The following is a 19,707-nucleotide window of genomic DNA, read 5'->3' on the forward strand; positions in this document are numbered from 1 at the left end:
ACTAAAACTACAAAAAAATTAGCCAGGCATGGTGGCATATGCCTGTAATCCCAGCTACTTGGGAGGCTGAGGCAGGAGAATTGCTTGAACCTGAGAGGTATAGGTTGTAGTGAGCCGAGATCGTGCCACTGCACTCCAGCCTGGGTGACAGAGCAAGACTCCGTCTCAAAAAAAAAAAAGAAAAGAAAAGAAAAGAAAATTTTGGCCCATGGTACAACATGAGTAAACCTTGAAGACATTATGCTACATGCGATAAGCCAGTCACAAGGAGCTAATGTATATAATTCCTCTTACACGAAATACCCAGAATAGTCAAATTCATAGACAAAGTAGAATGGTGGTTGTCAGGGGTTATGAGGAGGGAAAAATGGGGAGTTATTGTTTATTGGGTACAGAGTTTCCGTTTCGGAAGACAAAAATTTCTGGAGATGAATAGTGGTGATGATTATGCAACAATGTAAATGTACTTAATACCACTGAACTGTACACTTAAAAATAGTTACAACAGTAAATTCTATGCTATGTGTATTTTACCACTACTTAAAAAAATTTTTTTTGAGAATGCCAGATTCTGATTAGGGAAGAAGTCCCTTCTTCTGATCTGCCTTTTCCAAGTTGTCTCTCGCTAGTGCTTTTCTTACCTATAGTGCCAACCCCTCTGCTCCAGAAAAATACTGCTACCAGAAGATTATTTCTCTACATTTCCAGTTAATTATGTATGAGATGATTTTTTTAAATTTCTAATCATGGAAGATCATTTTTTATTCATATCCTTTAAATAATATACTTTCAAGAAGAAATGCATCTAAAACCAAGAAAATTATACCTGTATTTCTTTTTCTGAAGCTGCCATATCATAGTTTCAGAAAGCTCAGTGGCATAGATTTCTTCAAAATGAGGGCTCATGATTTTTGTGACTTCTCCATCTCCAGCACCTAAATCAAGAAGTCTGTGGGTTTTCCAGTCTGGATTAATTTTAAGCAGTCTCTGAAACTGATCTGGTGAAAACACAAACATTGAGCCTCTTCCTAGCAACCTGAAAAAAAAAAAGGACAAAAATGGAAGTGTCTATGCAAATTAAGCACCCCTCACATACACACACAAAGTGAATATAGTGACTCAGCACCAACAACCATAATCACTTATTACATGGTTAAGATTTTTTTTTTTTTTTTTAGACAAGGTCTCACTCTGTCACTCAGGCTGGAGTGCAGTGGCATGATCTCGGCTCACTGCAACCTTCGCCTCCTGGGTTCAAGCGATTCTCCTGTCCCAGCCTCCCGAGTAGCTGGGATTACAGGCATGCACCACCACACCCGGCTTATTTTTTGTATTTTTAGTGGAGACAGGGTTTCACCATGTCGGCCAGGTTGGTCTCGAACTCCTGACCTCAGGTGATCTACCCGCCTCGGCCTCCCAAAGTGCTGGGATTACAGGCATGGGCCACTGCGCCTGGCCTAATTTTTTTTTTTTCTTTCTTTTTTGAGACAGAGTCTCGCTCTGCCGTCGCCCAGACTGGAGTGCAGTGGCACGATCTCTGCTTACTGCAAGCTCCGCCTCCCAGGTTCATGCCATTCTCCTGCCTCAGCCTCCCGAGTAGCTGGGACTACAGGCGCCCGCCACCACATCTGACTAATTTTTTGTATTTTTAGTAGAGATGGGGTTTCACCATGTTAGCCAGGATGGTCTCGATCTCCTGACCTCGTGATCCACCCGCCTCTGCCTCCAAAGTGCTGGGATTACAGGCATGAGCCACCGTGCCCAGCAAAGATATTATCTTTTATGTCATTTCTATGATTAGAAGACAAAGTTAATAAAATAAGAAAATGCCTCCAGATACCATTTGTCTTTGGAGTTGCAAATAATGCCCCAAAAAAGCATGGGAGGAGGGAAATAAAAGGTGGAAAGGATGACAGGGGAAGGAAGAAGAAATAAGTAAGAGATGAATGTGGAGAACTTAAGTCAAAATAGGAAGGAAAAGTGGAAGGAGTAACAGAAAACATGTTTATCAGTTGAAAAAGATGACAAGCTAACACAGCCAGACCACAGTAGCAGAGAAACCAAATAGGAAAAAAAAGTGATTTCAAATATGGAACTAAACCATGGATCAGGAAAAAAGAGCTTTAGTATAATAGATTTTTAAGAGACACTAGAGAAAAGAGGGAAAAGAGTGGTCCTTGTGATGTCGGTTAATATGCATTAGAGTAGATTCGTACTTATGTCAGTTTATATGGTTACAACTGTCTGGGTCCTATTATTTCTAAAGGTCCTAGAAAACACTCAAAACCATAGTGATGCCTTTGAAAAAAGAGACTGAGGGGAGTTTAACTGGAGATTGAAGAGAACCCTCAGAAAAGCAACTATAGGTCCAGCCAAGTCTCATGGAAGCATCACTCTGGGAAATAAAACGCAATCCCTATTTAGGACTTGTTTTCTAGCTCTGAAATTCTAGTTTATCTAGGACAGGGATTCTCAACCCTCCTTTAAGCAGCAGAACCCTTTCTTTAAATGAAGTGGAACTCACAGATAACATAAGATCCTAAGAGAGCTGCTGCTGTTCGAATGAGGTTGGGAGCCCAGGAGCTGTGGCCAGCCCACTTCTAGGCCTTTCTCTGCAGCCTGAAGCAGTTCCTGAGGCACTTCCTCCTCAGACCCTAGAAAACAGTTTGGGGACCACTGGTCCAGGAAGTGGCAGGGAAACCTGTTCTGTACTGCTGCTCTCTGGAAACAATCATAAGGTACAGAATGTTTGCTGCTATACAGTGACTGGAAAGATGCATGCAACACGGTGCCCAAGGTAAGACCAGTTTTAGGAAAAAATACAAATAATGGAGTTCATGTAACAAAGTTCCCCTTCCTTTTCCCATTAAGGCCATAGGAGAGTTTAACCAAGTTTACAGTAAATCTTCTGCCCCCATAGAAATGCTAAAAATTTGGAGAAAGACCTCAGAGACCACTAAACGTGATGCTACCGACTACAACTGCTTACCAAAGAAAATCACGTCTCATAAAAGACAAGTTGTTTTAATCCTCAACTGTTCATATATTACAGTAAGAAAATAAGCAAATCTGAACTTGCTGAAGTAGCTGTACAAAATTTAACACAGAAACCAGTCACAGCAGAAAGAGGCTACTGGCAGCATGGCTGAGGGGAGGCGAATTTCAAATACTGATGCTGACTTGCCACAGGACCAAAAGTAAGTCACGAAATAGTTATTTTGCTTAAATTTTCCCAGAGCATGCTTCCCAAGCCATCTCCTTGGGATGTGAGGAATCTTGACATGATAATTATAAAATTCTAGAACAAGAGGTCACCTGAGCTCAGAGCTCACAAGTTCATCTGACTGGTCTACATTTATAGGCACTAGAGGCTGGGCATGGTGGCTCACATCTGTAATCTCAGCATTTTGGGAGGCCGAGGTGGGAGGATCTCTTGAAACCAGGTGTTTGAGACCAGCTGGGCAACATGGTGAAACCCCGTCTCTATAAAAAATACAAAAATTAGCCAGGCACGGTGGCATGAGCCTCTAGTCCCAGCTACCTGGGAGACTGAGGCAGGAGGACTGCCTGAGCCTGAGGAGGTCGAGGCTGCACTGAGCCATGACTGTGACACTGCACTCCAGCCTAGGCAACAGAGCGAGACCCTGTCTCCAAAAAAGAAAGAAAGAAGGCACTAGAGAAGGGAAGCATTGTCCTATTTCGAAAGAACATTAGCAACAGGGGCTCTACAAAAAGATTAACACTGTCAAAAAATAAATCAAAATCCATCAAGCCCAGTGTTTATCAACCTGGATTGATTTTGCCCTCTAGGGGGCAATGGGAGTAGACAGGAGAGTTTCCAGTAATCACAAGGACCTGGGGGTACTACTGCCATTTAGTGGGCAAGGCCAGAAAAGTTAGACTTCCTGCAGTGTGGGGGGCAGTCTCGCACAATGAAAAACAGTATCACCTAAAATACTGAGCCCAATACAAAGTTTCCCATAAACACAAACCATGAAGAGATATGACCCTCTAATTTGGGTTTAACTTTAGTGTTTAATAACCATCCTAGGTTCTCTGGTCACAATCTAAGTTCTCTCTAGACTTAAGAGTCTACGGAGAGATGTGCCTCTTCCTTATAAAATAAACTCTGGAACATCTACTAAGTCTTTCCTTACTTGGCCTTCTCCTTTCCAAAATAAAGGAAGTTTGATAAGTATCCTAAGGTAATACAAGACAGTACTACAGTAATGATTTCTGTGAGAGATGGCCACCTGTAGTAATAATCTCCCACTGCCATGACCGGAAAGTACTGATGGGCCCTAAAATTTAGTTTTTAGCTGAGAATGGGACACAAGGCAAGAAGGATTGAAAGCAGGGTGGGTATCAGAAGGAAAAAGCAGAAGAGTTTTAAGTAAGGGAAGCCAAAAGGGGTTTATTAACTGCATTGCCTCTTTGATCAAACTGTGAAATTCTAGAGCACGGAATTTTAACCAGGGTCTTATGGGTAGAGGAAAGGGGAAATAAAAGTTTGAAACCCCCAAAATCATACACAAAATGTTGAATGTAAGCACTTTTTGAAGAGAGGATTCCTACCTTTTATCACTTTCAAAGAGCTACACGACCCCAGAAAGGATAAGAATCTCTGCTACAGTGACTCATCTGAATTCCAAAGGAAGAATAAATGGTATAGAACAGAAATTCAATATAACCAATTTAAGGAACAAAATGTCAGACCAAGTTGTATCAACTCAACCACCCATATAAAAATAACAACTGTTTGCCAAAGCAAACGTATGGCAATTTCACATAAACAATGAAGAAAATCAACTGAGAAATCTTGAGAAATGGCTTGCGGTGCCTGAAGACATATTTAAGGACCAGATGATACACTGGGGATCCAGACAGTCAGTAGAAACTGGCTCCAAACCTCAAGAGAAAAGAAAAGTGGGACCAACCAGTGGTTTGAGTGGTCCAGTGAGGCTTCTTAACCATTGAGCCTGTTGCTTTTCTCTTTGGCATTTTAGATTCTAGGTCCTTAGGAATGCTTGAAAACATGGCCAAGAAAGGATTGAAAAAAAAAAAAAAAAAAAAAACTCCTAAAGCTTTTTCTATGGATTTATATGAGGGAACCACTCTGGGGACAGAGAATTTCACAATAAGTTTATAAAATTCTGGTGAAGCTAGATATTATTTAAGAACAGATGCAGGACTCTTCACTCAAAATAAGCCATCATCCACTGTTGGGCTGACTAATTATATCTCCCAAAAAAAATTTGCCACTGTGAAGTATGTTTAAGGCAAAGATCTTACTTTTCAGCCTAAGGGCGTAAAGCCCTCAGCTTCAGGGCTTGGTTCCAGGAGTCTTGCTACTTTGTGGTCCAGAACCAGCAGCATTCAGCATCACTGGCATCGTCTAAGAGCTTGTTAAAAATGCAGACTCTCCAGGCGCAGTGGCTCCCACCCATAATCCCAGCACTTTGGGAGGCAAAGGTGGACGGATCACTTGAGGTCAGTTAGAGACCAGCCTGGCCAACATAGAAACCTCGTCTCTACTAAAAATACAAAAATTAGACAGGTGTGGTGGTGCACACCTGTAATCCCAGCTACTTGGGAGGCTGAGGCATGAGAATTGCTTAAACCCGGGAGGCGGAGGCTGCAGTGAGCCCAGATTGCCACTGCACTCCAGTCTGGGAAACAGCAGGACTGTCTTTAAAAAAAAAAAAAAAAAAAAAAAAAAAAAAAAAAAAAGCAGACTCTCAGACCTAGCCCCTGATGTACTAACTCATAATCTGCATTTTAACAAGACCCCCAGGTGATTCCTATGTACATCAAAGCCAAGAAGCACTACTGTAAGTAACTCCCGCTATGAATAAACATACTAATGAGGCTGTCACGTTATGGTGAATTTAAAGGGCAGAACCACAGAAAGATAGAACGCTGGACCAACTGCCAAGGTTCTGACTAGTAGAAGTATTGTAGCTCAGGTAGTCAACATGCTGAACAAGATAACTTTTCTTTTTGTGTTTTTCCTTTTGTAAACCTAAGGATAAAGAAAAAAATAAATGTCCAAGATTCACTTACCCATTGATAGATGTTCTAGACATAAACAGGCTAAAAACAGATGACACAAAAGAATGATATAATTGGATAAATAGCCAGCCCGATTTCTCAATGCTGTTGTTTAAGAAGATCTGTGTTCCTTGATCAAGGTAACTCTGAACAAAGACAGCCTGGAGTGATTCGCATAATTTCTCTCTGTTGCACACATACCACTAAAAAAAAAAAAAAAAAGAACAAAAATTAAAACACACAACCGAAGTGTCACCTAAGAAATCCAAAAACAAAAAACCAGAAGACTAAATCAAATCTAAGATTTCCAAATATTACCATCTCATGATACTCTGAGAATAATCATTTCGTATACTCATATAACCTATAAAATATAAAGTACTTCTTCAGACATGACTTCTCATTTAATTCTCTTACAGCCCTCAAGGTAGGTAGAGTGGGTGAGGGAAGGGTGGAGAGGCTTTTGGGTCATTCAGCTTAGTAGGCAGCAGAACCAGACCACAGCTCAGGCACTCGGACTCCCAGCCCAGTGCTTCAGTCACTGTACCCGAGATTTAGAAAGCTCTGCTGGCCTCTCTTTCACTGAGATTCAACATCAGAAGGCAAACAGCTAGCAGCATCCTTGTTTTTAGACAAGAAAACAGTCACATAATCCAATGTCTTAACTCAAAATCACCAAACAAACCCAAATAGCAAAGTAAGCAACAGAATTTAACACTCCAGTGACCAGATTAAGTTGCCTTTCCTCTTGTGGACTATGTAAAAGAGATCTTTAGAAATCTTGAGGCATGCTTTACAAATAGGTCATATGACATTCTTACAGAGGCAACATGTGTTCAAGAAAGATTAAGAAGTTACTTAAGGTTATACTGCAATCAACGAGAAGACCAAGTAGTAACATGCTAAGAACCAGATTTCCAGGAATTGGCTCTACCCAGAATCCACATTCTAGAACAAAATTCAAAAAGCTTCACCTGTAGATGAAATTTAATCTTTCATAATAAATGAGTTAGCATACCAGAGAGGTGGGGAAGCAGACTGTACATCAGCTTTAGCGTCAGCCCCACAATCGAGTCCCGGCTCTGCCCTTCCTATGTGAGCTCAGACAAATCACTTAATCTCTCAGCCTCCATTCGTTTGTAGACTAGAGATGTCACTGGGGTCTATATATCCTGGGAGGGTACGATGAGGATTAAACAAGATAATGTAGGCAAGTCCTCAACATAATACAAAGCACATAGTGAGAATCCTACAATAATAATAGCAATGAGATTCCTCTAACATAGCCTGAGAAATAAGAATAAGCCCCTTAAGTACAGTGATGAAACTACAAAGTATATCAATTATTATTAACCCATTATCTGCCATGAAACACAAATTTTTCCCAGTCAATTGGCCAAGAGTAATTTGCTTCCCCTTGACAAACACGACCTTTTATCAGCAGTAGACGTCCCATAAGTGCTTGCACAACTGGTGGACCAGCTTTACAGTCATCCTAAGCTTACTAATGTTCAGTGAAATCTTAAGTAACATTCCTGATGCTAACGTTAAAAGGAACTAGTTACAAATCAATACAAACAAACAGGCACATTAAATTTCAGAGATTAATCATTTTACAAACTCTGTTCCCTAAACTGGGTAAACCAAGCCTTTCCAGTTGTGGACTGATTTGTGCTAATTTGCCATTTCATCACAGTTATCAAAACTGCTTGGACTTTATATATAAAACTATTTTTATTTTTCCTACTCTACATGACAAGCTATGAAGCTTTTTACATTCACTGCCTACATTTTTTTCCCTTGGTCTGAAAATGTTCTTGCTTAATGATTTTCTAATTCTTAATACTTATTGTGCCTGAAGTTATGCTCCAGTGCAGGTCATAAACCGTTTTTTATTATACTCATGACCTCCTGGTGCATCTTCTGAACTCTGTAATATGGAGGCCACTCTGACTTTTATTTATTTTTTATTCTCTGAAATGGCTAATCAAGATGAAAGCCATCACCTTGATAATAGGCAATCAGGTACATTTTATTAATGTGGATGAGAAGTCATTCAAGTGAAACAGAGGAGCTAAGAATTCCTTGGCATCCACTTGTAAATGGACTAGAACAACAATAGATTCTGACTTCCAGAACCAAGCAGGAACTGGCACCATTAAGCTGCAAATAGTGCTTTCAAGCACCAAGAGGAAAACTCAAGTTTTTAATAGCATTTTTCTCAATTCATCAACATTAACACGTGTGGTTGAACCCTTACTGTCACACAGGTCTTTCTGGAAAGAAACTGCTTATTGAACAGAATGTGCTACAGAACAAAAATAGAGCAAAGCTCTTCTCTTTAAAAAGAAAGGTGAAACGTATGTCCTTTCTGACCATTTGCATGACACAAATGTCGATTTCACAGCAGCATTGTCAGAAACTGCAAACAAGTCAAATGTCCATCAAATGGTGGATAAGCAAGATGTGATAATAGATTCATATAAAATAATAGCATGTTCTGCCATACAAAGGAATGAAGCACTGCTTCATGCTCCAGCATGGATGAACCTTGACAACATTATGCTAAGTGAAATAAGTCAGTCACAAAAGACCACATACCGTGTAATTCCACTTACGTGAAATGTCTTGAATATGCAAATCCAGAGATAGAAAGTAGATAGTAGATTGTGGCTGCCAGGGGCTGGGGAGCTGGGACAATGTGGAGTGGCTGCTAATGGACATGAGGTTTCTTTTTGGGGTGATGAAATGTTCCAAAATTAATACTGGTGATGGCTGCACAATTCTGTGATTATACTAAAAATCAATGAATTGTACTCTTTAAAAGGATAAATTTCATGGTATGTGAATTATATCTCAATAAAGCTGTTTTTTAAACACACACACACACCCCTCCCTAAATATGCAGGTGGCAGTTAGATCTTCCAGAAATTAAAAGTGGCCTGAAAACATAAGTAACCTAGAAAACCTCTTAAAATGCAAATTTTAAATGCAAATCTGATCACATCACTACCCTGCTTAACAGGAATCTTAGGATAACATCCAAAATGCTTAATATGGCTTATAAGGCCCTGCACGATTTTTGTTCATTCTGTGTCTCCAGCCTCACCTCATGACATTCCCTACCAACCCATGACCCCTGGACCCTCACTCCATCACACTGCTCCACCCCTTCGTTCTTTTTTCTGGAAGGCCCCTTTCCCGTGGCTGTCTCACATGGTATTTGCTCTGCCCCCCAACATTTCCCACCACCTAACCCACTCTCTCTTCACCTGGTTCGTTCAACTTCAGCCTAAATATTTCCTAGGTATATTTTCTTTTCGAAGGAAAATATACCTACAAAAGGCTAGGCTAGGCCCCCTGTTCTAATACCCTTTCATACATCCCATTTGTCCCTTTGGTAATATTTACAATCTCTGAATTGAAGCATGTTCAGTGCCTATCTTCCCAGGTAGACTGAGAGCTTCATAAAGCAGAGAAAATGAATGGCTTCAGTGCCCGGCACAGATACAGACAAACAATAAATGTTCATCAACAGGCATCCTAAACAGAATTTGGAGTTTCTAACAAAATCCTAGAGGAAACATAAGGATAACCACAGAGACCGCTGCCATGGGGTTTCTGTCAATTTCTCAAACTCTGCAAGGCCTTGCTTAAACCTAATTTTGCAAACAGTGGTTACAGCTACCCACTCACCACAAAATTGCATTACCACAAGCAAGGAAGCAAGCAATGAAGGAAGACACCAACTGAGCACCTATCATGCACCAGGCACCAAGCCATGTGCTTTACATTTCATTTACCACCTTGCAATTTCTGAACAAATGGGAAGCATAGGGTCCCTAAGCAGCTCCAGCTGATTCAAGCTCCTGCTCCAGGTACGTGTTGTTTTATAAGCGTTTCTTTCAAAGAAGCTTCTCTTCACTTAACTCTACCCAGCGTGTCTGCTAAAGAAAAGAAAGCAGGACTATCCTGCCAATTAAACTGAACTACATGTGTGTAGAGAAAAGATAATCTGGTCTAGATAGTAACTAAAGTCCTGTAAGCCAGGGTTTCTCAGCCTTCACACTACTGACATTTGGAGCTGAATGATCCTTTGTTATAGGGGCTGACCTGCATATTGTAGGATGTTCAGCAGCATTCCTAGTGCCTATCCATCAGGTTACAGTGGCACTACCCCAAATGACAGCCCAAAATGTCCCAGGCATTGCCAAATGTCCCCTGGGAGGCAAAACTGCCACTGCTTGAGAACCCATTCATGGCCTTACCCACAAAATGTCACTGTACTGACTCTCCAGTAGTGTTTCCCACTATCCCAGCCTAACTATGGTCTAGGGACTCCAGCTGACTGAATTAAAAGATGGACTCGCTGGCCTCAGAGAACTTACATTCCAGAGTGAAAATAAAATCAGAAACCAAGGGAAACAAGTAATGTGACTATGATCTTGGCGAGGAGCTTCAGAGCCTTAAAGGAGCAGTCACCTTGCCCTTAAGGTGAAATACCAAGGACCAAGGAGAGAGAAAATCTGCAGGAACCCCTTTAACCCAATGGGCAGGACTCCTGGTTTCACCTCTCTCCAAACAACCAGCTTAGATAAAAAGCTACGCTGAGCTCGCAGCACTGGGTGGCTTGTCTGTAGGCTCCTGTGTACTTTCAAGCAGGTGAGTTCTTTGATTTTTTTTTTTTTTTTTGAGACGGAGTCTTGCTCTGTCGCCCAGGATGGAGTGCGGTGGTGCGATCTAGGCTCTCTGCAACCTCTGCCTGCCGGGTTCAAGCGATTCTCTCACCTGAGCCTCCCAAGCAGCTGGGATTACAGGCACCTACCACCCCGCCTGGCTAATTTTTGTATTTTTAGTAGAGACGGGGTTTCACCATGTTGGCCAGGCTGGTCTTGATCTCCTGACCTCAGGTGATCTGCCTGCCTCGGCCTCGCAAAGTGCTGGGATTACAGGCGTGAGCCGCTGTGCCCAGCCGCAGGTGAGTTCTTTAAATGTGTGCTCCTTAAAGACTACAGAGACAAAGGTGCACAGGCAAGAACAAAGTACTATGCCCGTTAAATTCACACACTGACAGGACTACATGCCCACTCTACTGTGAGGCTGGACTCCTTGGCTGGAGCCTACCATGTCTGAAAAAGCGTCTTATTAGCATCTGCCTTTAAAGCTCACTCAAATGTTGTTTCATCTAAATAAACAAGGGAATCTTTTAAATGACAAATTCTAATCAAATGAGAATGATTCCATTCAGTCATCTGCTGATGCCAAGTACAGAACAGGATGTGATATCTAAAAATTACAGTAAATAGCAATATTCTCCCTACTGGCAACACAACTGCAAAGATACTAATAATTGGCCAGGCAGTAAACAGCCAAATCAGGTGGCTGCCAGGCGTTTTGAATGCATGTCTGACAGTATTCGCCAACCGAACTGATTAAATATTAGGTCATATTGTCTTAAAAATTTCCTGGCTGGCTACGATGGCTCACACCTGTAATCCCAGCAATTTGGAGGCCCAGGTGGGCAGATCACTTGAAGTCAAGAGTTCAACACCAGCCTGGCCAACATGGTGAAACCCCGTCTCTACTAAAAATACAAAAATTAGCCAGGCATGGTGGCAGGAATCTATAATTCCAGCTACTTGGGAGGCTAAGGCAAAAGAATCACTTGAACCAGGGAGGCAGAGGTTGTAGTGAGCCCAGAGTGTGCCACTGCACTCCAGCCTGGGCGACAAAGCAAGACTGTCAAAAAAAAAAAAAATTTCTCATTAAGCCCATGAACTCCTCCTAATATTTATATATATGACCTTGGTTGATGAATCACTCGTTCAAAGTAGGAATGCAATTTTCCTATAAAATTAGATTTGCTAATCAGACCAAATATGGTTAAAAGTTTTTCTGAAATTATTTTTGGAGTTTATCAACTAATCAAACATGTGATATACAACATATCCAAAATACAACATTCCCAAAATACAAAGGATTTAAGCACACTAGCAGAGTCAGAAAGTAATTTTAAAAACTGACTGATTTTAGATGATGTGGTATAATAAAAAATACATATCTGATCTTTGTCCCAGGTTCCTGATAGAGAGTTCCTAAAACCCTTGGGGAATCTCAGGGTAATAAGAGTATCTTTTGTATGCTAACAGGATGACTCCTGATAGGGGTGGGAGACCCAGACAGCTTCAGGATGGGGACCAGGATGTGGGTATAAGGTTCAAACTTTCAGCCCCACCTTCCAATCTCCAAGGATGAGAAAGGAGTTGAAGACTGAGTCTAATCATGCCTATGTAATGACACCCCTAAACTATGGGGTCCTGGGAGCTTTTAGGTTGCTGAATACATTGATATGATGGTTGGGTGGCTCATCAGAGGAAAGAGAAACTCTACACCACCTCCCACACCTCACCCTATGCACCTCTTCCACTTGGCCGTTCCCCAATTGTATCCTTTGTAATAAACCAGTAAACCTAGGTGGTTTATTATTATTATTTTGAGACGGAGTCTCGCTCTGTCGCTCAGGCTGGAGTGCAGTGGCGCAATCTCAGCTCACTGCAACCTCCGCCTCCATGGTTCAAGCGATTCTCCTGCCTCAGCCTCCCCAGTAGCTGGGATTACAGGCACGTGCCACCACGCCCAGCTAATTTTTTTGTATTTTTAGTAAAGACCAGGTTTCACCCTGTTAGCTGGGATGGTCTTGATCTCCTGACCTCGTGATCCACCCACCTCAGCCTCCCATAGTGCCGGGATTACAGGCGTGAGCCACCGCGCCCGTAAGTGTTTTCCTAAATTCTATGAGTCATTCTATTATAGGAAATTAGGGGGTGGGGTGGGGTAGGGTGAAGGTAGAGTTGTGGGAACTCCCAAATTTGTTCAAGGTGGACAAAAGCACTGGCAGCCTGGGGACCCAGGACTTACAGCTGGCCTCTGAAGTGAGGGCAGTCTTGTGGCACTGAGCTCTTAACTCTGTAAAGCGTGACCCTAACTACAGGTAGTTAATGTCAGAACAGGATTGAACAATTAAACACCCACTTGGTGATGGAAAATTAGAGAATGGCTGATGTCAGGAAAAAAAGACAATACATGTAAGAATCTTTTTTCAACTTTAAGCCTTAAAAAAAGCATGCACAAACCAGATAAAGGCCAGAACTTCAAGCAGCTGTCTTATTCTCATCTAATTCACAAACTACAAAATCTTCAACAAGTATTGTGCACACAGCTACCTAACTTCAGTGTCTACACAGAGGCCTCACTAGAATGAGGGCAGTTTCCTATTCAGAAGGCAAGCCTAGGCCAGGAGCAGTGGCTCACGCCTGTAATCCCAGCACTTTGGGAGACTGAGGCAGGAGGACTGCTTGAGGCCAGGAGTTTGAGACCAGCCTGGACAACATGGCAAGACCCTGCCTCTACAAAAGATTTAGAAGCTACTCAGGAGGCCGAGGCAGGAGGATGTACTGAGGCCAGGAGTTTGAGGCTGCAGTGAGATATGATCAGGCCACTGCATTCCAACTTGGGTGACAGAGCAAGAACTTGTTTCTCAAAAAAAAAAAAAAAAATGAAGGCAAGCCTATTTTTACCACCCCTCAGACAACACAAGGTTTACCAGGAGGGGCATCATAAAGCAGCAGAAAATGTGTTGCCTTGAAACCAAAGCTGGGTGCAAAGCCCAACTCTATCATCCATTAACTCTGTGCTGGTGAGCAAGTCTCTTCTCTCTCTCAGCCTCACTTTTCTGTATGTAAAGTGCGGATGATACCACCAACCTCCAAGAGTTCTATGTGGACTACTGGGGATAATATATTTGAAGTGCCTGGCACACAACAGAAGGCCAGTAGCTGTTCATATTTCCTTCCCCTTTCTCTCCAAGGCAAGGGCTGGTCAGAGGAGAAGTACAGTTCAAGGGAATGCCTAAAAACCAAACTGTAGGTCTAGGCATCCAGCCATTCTCAAAAGAAATGGGTAATCAAAGACCCAAGGCATTCAGGGCTACCAAAAACAATCAGAAAAGCTCCACTGCTCAGGATCTATGAACACAGAATCTTTTCTAAGTGGGCCAGACCAACTCCATCAACAGAGCTTGACAGCTAAGGATTCAAAATTCACATTCTAAGATTTTACAATGCAGTCAACTCAGTCCAGACATTTCACCATGCACACCTTGCATTTAAGCACAGCATAGGCGTAAATATTCAGACCATTCACCATTTTCCCACAAACAATATAAACTCAACCCAATAACCTCTTTATGTGAGATTTCAATGTGTACAGTGACAGGCACCCTCATATCCATGAGGGGAATCAATTAAAACAGATTAAATTGCTTCAGCTTTGATTTAATAACCAATTACTGGCAATCCTCATTGCAAATACTAAATACTCACTCCCCGTAGGACAGGATAATCCTAAAATTTTAACAAAGCTTCAGAGGGTCTACACAACAGAGCTTTTTACTGGAAGCTATTAGGGTCTTCTAGGGCACCTTCAAAGGGAAACATAAAGACTCCTGGTATATCCAGCACAAGAAAGAGATTCTAGTGTTCTGTGAAACTGAAGCAAACACTTGGGGTTTCAACACAGATTATGAGGAAGGAAAGAAATCCTTTCTGAAGTCTCTTTGGTATTCAGCTGCAAAGGCCTCCAGACTCTCGAAGGCAGTTCAGAGAAGGATGCCAATCCATCAGTGTCTGTCTGGCTTAGCTGGCTGACTATCCTTGAAGCATTGTTAACTCATGCCTGACTCCAGTCTGCCTCCACAAGGTAAGTGAGGGGTAAAGGGACAGGAAACACTCTGTCCTTTAGCACAGTGTTTGGCTCTGGCTATGCTGTCCAAGTATTTTTTTCATTTGGGGGAAAAAAAAGGATTTTAATTCTTTCTTGAATTCTTCATCACTTGTGGCATAGCGCAGTTCTGAACTTATATAAGAAAGTGAAAAAATAAGTCACAAAAATATACACATACTTGCAATTTTAAGTTACAACTTAATAATTCCGGATACTGAATGTTATCTGTGCTTTTAAAAAACCTTGCAGTATGTCACCTGGAGAAATCGTTGTGGTTTGGTTCAGCGAGTTCTATAACAATTTTTTCACTCCATCAATTGAGAAGCTACTGAACGGCTATTATTACCAAGAACCTGGGGCCTAAGGGTCCTTTCAAAGTTTCAGTAGCTCCATAATAGTTGCATTAAGTTTAAGCACTAGGTGCAATGCATCAAAAAGAATAGATCCTAAGTTTTTTGTTGTTGTTTTTTTAAATTCTGAGTCTGCTGACATTTAAAAGTGATGATATCTACTAGTTTCTCACTGCCTGCCTCTATTTCTTCCCAGTGAGTCAATCTACCCACCCTGCAACCTGTGATTAAGAATATGCTGTTGGAGGCTGGTTGCAGTGGCTCACTCCTGTAATTCCAGCACTCTGGGAAGCCGATGTGGGAAGATCACTTGAGGCCAGGAGTTCAAGACCAGCCTGGCCAACATGGTGAAGCCCTGTCTCTACTAAAACTACAAAAACTAACCAGGTGTGCTGGCACGTGCCTGTAATCCCAGCTATGGAGAGGCTGAGGCACGAGAACCGCTTGAACCCAGGAGGTCGAGGATGCAGTGAGCTGAGATTGTGCCACTACACTCCAGCCTGGGTGACACAGTGAGACCCTCTCTCCAAAAACAAAAAAAAGCTGTTTGTTAAGGAAGCTGGGAATTTCTCTTGGAAAAATTATTTATTCTGTAAGAAGCCACGTAGTAGTGCTCGCTTCGGCAGCACATATACTAAAATTGGAACGATACAGAGAAGATTAGCATGGCCCCTGCGCATGGATGACACGCAAATTCGTGAAGTGTTCCATATTTTTTAGATGATGAGTTAGTGGGTGCAGCGCACCAGCATGGCACATGTATACATATGTAACTAACCTGCACAATGTGCACATGTACCCTAAAACTTAAAGTATAATAAAAAAAAAAAAAAAAAAAGGAAGCCACATAGTAAATGTTTTAGGCTTGCAGGCCATACAGTAGCAAATATGCTGCTGTTGTAGCCAGGGAGCTCATAAACCACAGGTAAATGAATGTGGTAGTTCTCTTTCAATAAAACTTTATTTGTGGGCTGGGTGTAGTACCTCACGCCTGTAATCCCAGCACTTTGGGAGGCCCAGGAAGAAGGATCACTTGAGGTCAGGAGTTTGAGACCAGCCTAACCAACACAGTGAAACCCCATCTCTACTGAAAACTACAAAAATTATCTGGGCGTGGTGGTGTTCACCTGTAATCCCAGCTACTCGGGAGGCTGAGACATCAGAATTGCTTGAACCTGGGAGGCAGAGGTTGTAGTGAACCAAAATTGGGCCACTGCGCTCCAGCCTGGGTGACAAAGCGAGACTCCATCTCAAAAAAAAAACCCACTTTATTTGTAGACACTGAAATAAATTTGAATTCCATAAATGAAACTTCATGTATTACAAAATGTTATTTTGATATTTTCTTGGTAACCATTTAAAAATATAAAACTATTCTTATTTCATAGGATGTAAAATAAGTCTGTGAGACCAGTCTGGCCTCCCAGCCACTTCCCTGCTCTAAGTGAAACCCTGCTTCTTGCTTGCCCAAAGTGAAACATAATCCCAGTTTTGAAGCTAGCACACCAAACCAAGTTACTAAAATGGCACTGCTACTACAGTTTTAGAGCAGCTTTAGCCCAAAGGAGCCTTGCCTCTCCAAACTATACTAACAAAATAGCCATTTTTAACGAATAAACATTGCCCAAGATCTCTCTTTTAACCACAGAATCCTCCATCATAATTCCTTAATAAAATAACCAGAAGGAACACTTTTGCTAAGTATGGTTCAATCAAATCCACAACCCTACTTTTATGCAACTCCAAAAGAACCAGATGTGGCTGGCTATGGAACTCACACACCCAACTGAACACTTAGAAGACCTTGTATAAAACTATTAATCTGAAGGAGGAAAAACAGTTACAGTTACTTCACAAGCAACGAAGTTATAAGGCAAACCCAGGATCCTGGAATATTAAGTGGAAAACAAATTATCAACTCCAGCCACAGTGCAGAAAGGACAGTTTCCTACTTTATCTCATGGTGGTTTCTACACACCTTTCTTCTGTTCCTTTTAATCTTTATTCATGCACGATTATTTTCATAATATGAATGTATTCATGTCAAAATAATGTCTGGATTCATTATTCTAAGGAAAAGAGTTGACCCATCCCCCAAATATTCAGAAAACACCATATTAAGTCTTCACCCTAAAGAAATTATCTGCTGAATTGTTAGTGAAGGGGTATACACACACACACACACACACACACACACACACACACAGAATATAAATACGGTATCTGAAATAAATGTATCTGAAACTAGTATTAGTTTTCATTAGAACTTAACAGATTCAGCTTTTAAAAGGTACAATTAGAAAGTATCCTCTGCTGGGAGATATTCTGAGGCTACGTCTACAGCTGCAATTCCGCCTCCATACAAATCACAGTGTTGAAATAGTGTTTCAATTTTAAAATAAGTGCAATTCTTTTATGAGCACTAAAAACCTATCAAGTGGCTGCAGTAGGGGTAATCATGGTAAGTGTTATAAATACCAATAGCTAAGAGACTCAACCATAATCCCCCATCAATGGAGATAAATCGCTTTTTCTCCTATCCAGGACCTTATTTCTATCAACTGCTTAAAAATGTTAAAAATGACATTTCTAATTCATTGTCTACCCCATTGTTCCATATGTGACATTCTGATAACTGTACAGTTAACGGTACAGTACCTTTGAGTTGTCTCTATAAGAATGAACTAGTGTAAGTAAATAATCCATAGGAATAAATGTGGTTTTGCAATTTAAGTTTACATACATTCCTAACCATATCATACAAGTGATCAATGATACTGATATTGCACCTAACAAACTGCAATGGCTGGAGGCTTTCAAAAAAATTTACAGAAATTTAGGATTCCTTTAAAAATAGAAAAAAGCCCAATATAAATATTACTAAAAACTAAATGCTACTTTTCTAAATTGCTCTATCTCCTTCTTAGACAATTCTCTACCCTCATTAAAACACATGAAATCAACCTGGGTGTAAATTCTCTGAACACCTGGCATAATAAAAAAGTAATGTAGGAAAATGAGAAACATATGAAAATGATGAGACACAAGATGATATAGGGAATAATTAATACTCTATGGAAAAGCAAAATGTATTATAAATGCTAGCTATGACAAGCCAACACTCTGGCAGAGTTCAAAAGCCTCTTTTCAATGAATTTAACATTAACTGCAAACTATGTTAAGGTCATATACGAAATATCTCACTTAATTCTACAGTTAACCTGTACACGTTTAAGTGGCGCAAGACTGAGCTAATGAAAAGCCTACCTACCCGGTCACAGCGTAACGCTCACGATGCATAACTAAAACTCCCGTCCCGTTCTGTTTTAAAAACCCTTCCTGTAAAACTTGCATAATCTTCCTCCTCATCACACACAGTCTTTCTGGCAGGCTGACTAAATCCAAGTTTAAAGGAGATCTCTGCTAGGTAGGAGGGGAAGGGTCCGTAGGATGGGAGCGACAACCTGTCAAACCCATTTTTTAAGTGCTTAGGGAGAAATGTCACCCCAATCAGCCTGGAGAGTTCAATGGCTTGCGATGTACAGTTACATTTCTTCACGACCCTTTGTACGTTCTGGGATTCAACGAGACAACAAGAGGGGCTGGCTTTTCGTTTTGTTTCTCGGGGTAATGGATCTGGCCGGGTCTCTTCAGTCTCAGGCCTCGGTGCCAGGCGGGCGCCCCCAGCCACGCTCTGGCCCCAAAGTTCCCCAGTCCCGCTGCCGGGCGTCCGCAGTCACCGCCCGGGACCCAGGAACAATGCGGGGCTCCGGGCCGCTCACGATCGGGCCCGGGAGGCCATGCCCCGCCTGCGCTGCGGAACAAAAGGCGCTCGCGGGGCCGCGGCCGGGTGCCCGGGGCTCGCGGAGTCGACGCCCGGCGGGGAAGGCGCGGGGAAAACTTTCCAAGGGGCCGAGGCGGAGGGGCGAGGGCCGGGCCGCCCCCTTGCGGAGCCGTCCCGCACAATAGCCGGGCCCAGCGCGGGAAGGCCGGGCCGCCACGCCCCCGCCCCGGCCCCGGCCCCAGCCCGTACCTGGTGGTTCTCCTTCCTGCCGCCCGCGGCCGCCGCCGGCCCGCCCGGGCCGCTCGTCATGTTCACGTACAGGGAGCGGGTGAGCGGGCTCCGCAGCGTCCACATCCTCCGCGCCAGCCACACGGACGCCAGGCTCAGGCACAGCCAGCCCGCCAGCAGTCTCATCGGGGGCCGCGGCCGCTCGCTCGGATCACCGCCGGCGCCGGGGCGAGGAGGAGGAGGCACCGCCGCCTCCGGCCACCGCCGCCACCGCCCGAGCTCGAGCCATCGCGGCCGACTTGCCCATCCAGCCCCCTTCAGGGCAAAGGCTGGGGGTGGGGAGGAGCAACCGGCGCGCAGCCTCGGCACCTCCCCCTTCCCTTCCGGCCGCGGAACGCCGCTGCCCCCTGCACCAGTTTCCATCCGGAGCACTTACGAGCGGCCGCGTCGCTTTCTCCCCCGGCGCCCTCCCTCCGTCCAATGAGCGGGCCGCTGGGAGGCGGGACAAAGGGA

At 42.9% G+C, this 19,707-nt stretch overlaps 1 protein-coding gene and 1 non-coding gene across 3 annotated transcripts in view; one reads left to right on the forward strand and one right to left on the reverse strand.

The window, feature by feature from the left end:
• The window catches only part of METTL9 (methyltransferase 9, His-X-His N1(pi)-histidine), a 50,811-nt gene extending 31,135 nt beyond the window's left edge, over positions 1–19,676 (reverse strand). For both annotated transcript variants that reach the window (XM_031002748.3, XM_031002747.3), the window contains exons 1-3: positions 19,216–19,676; positions 6,064–6,254; positions 827–1,036 (exon numbers count right to left, since the gene is read on the reverse strand). In XM_031002748.3, the coding sequence (XP_030858608.1) occupies positions 827–1,036; positions 6,064–6,254; positions 19,216–19,617 (803 nt within the window). In that variant the 5' untranslated portion in view covers positions 19,618–19,676. The remainder of the gene's footprint in view (positions 1–826; positions 1,037–6,063; positions 6,255–19,215) is intronic.
• Positions 15,793–15,899, forward strand: LOC115931176 (U6 spliceosomal RNA). Its single transcript, XR_004067718.1, has one exon. It is a non-coding gene; the product is annotated as a U6 spliceosomal RNA (small nuclear RNA).
• Positions 19,677–19,707: the final 31 nt, after the last annotated feature.

This window comes from Gorilla gorilla, chromosome 18, assembly GCF_029281585.2.
Source record: "Gorilla gorilla gorilla isolate KB3781 chromosome 18, NHGRI_mGorGor1-v2.1_pri, whole genome shotgun sequence".
NCBI classification, from domain to species: domain Eukaryota; kingdom Metazoa; phylum Chordata; class Mammalia; order Primates; family Hominidae; genus Gorilla; species Gorilla gorilla.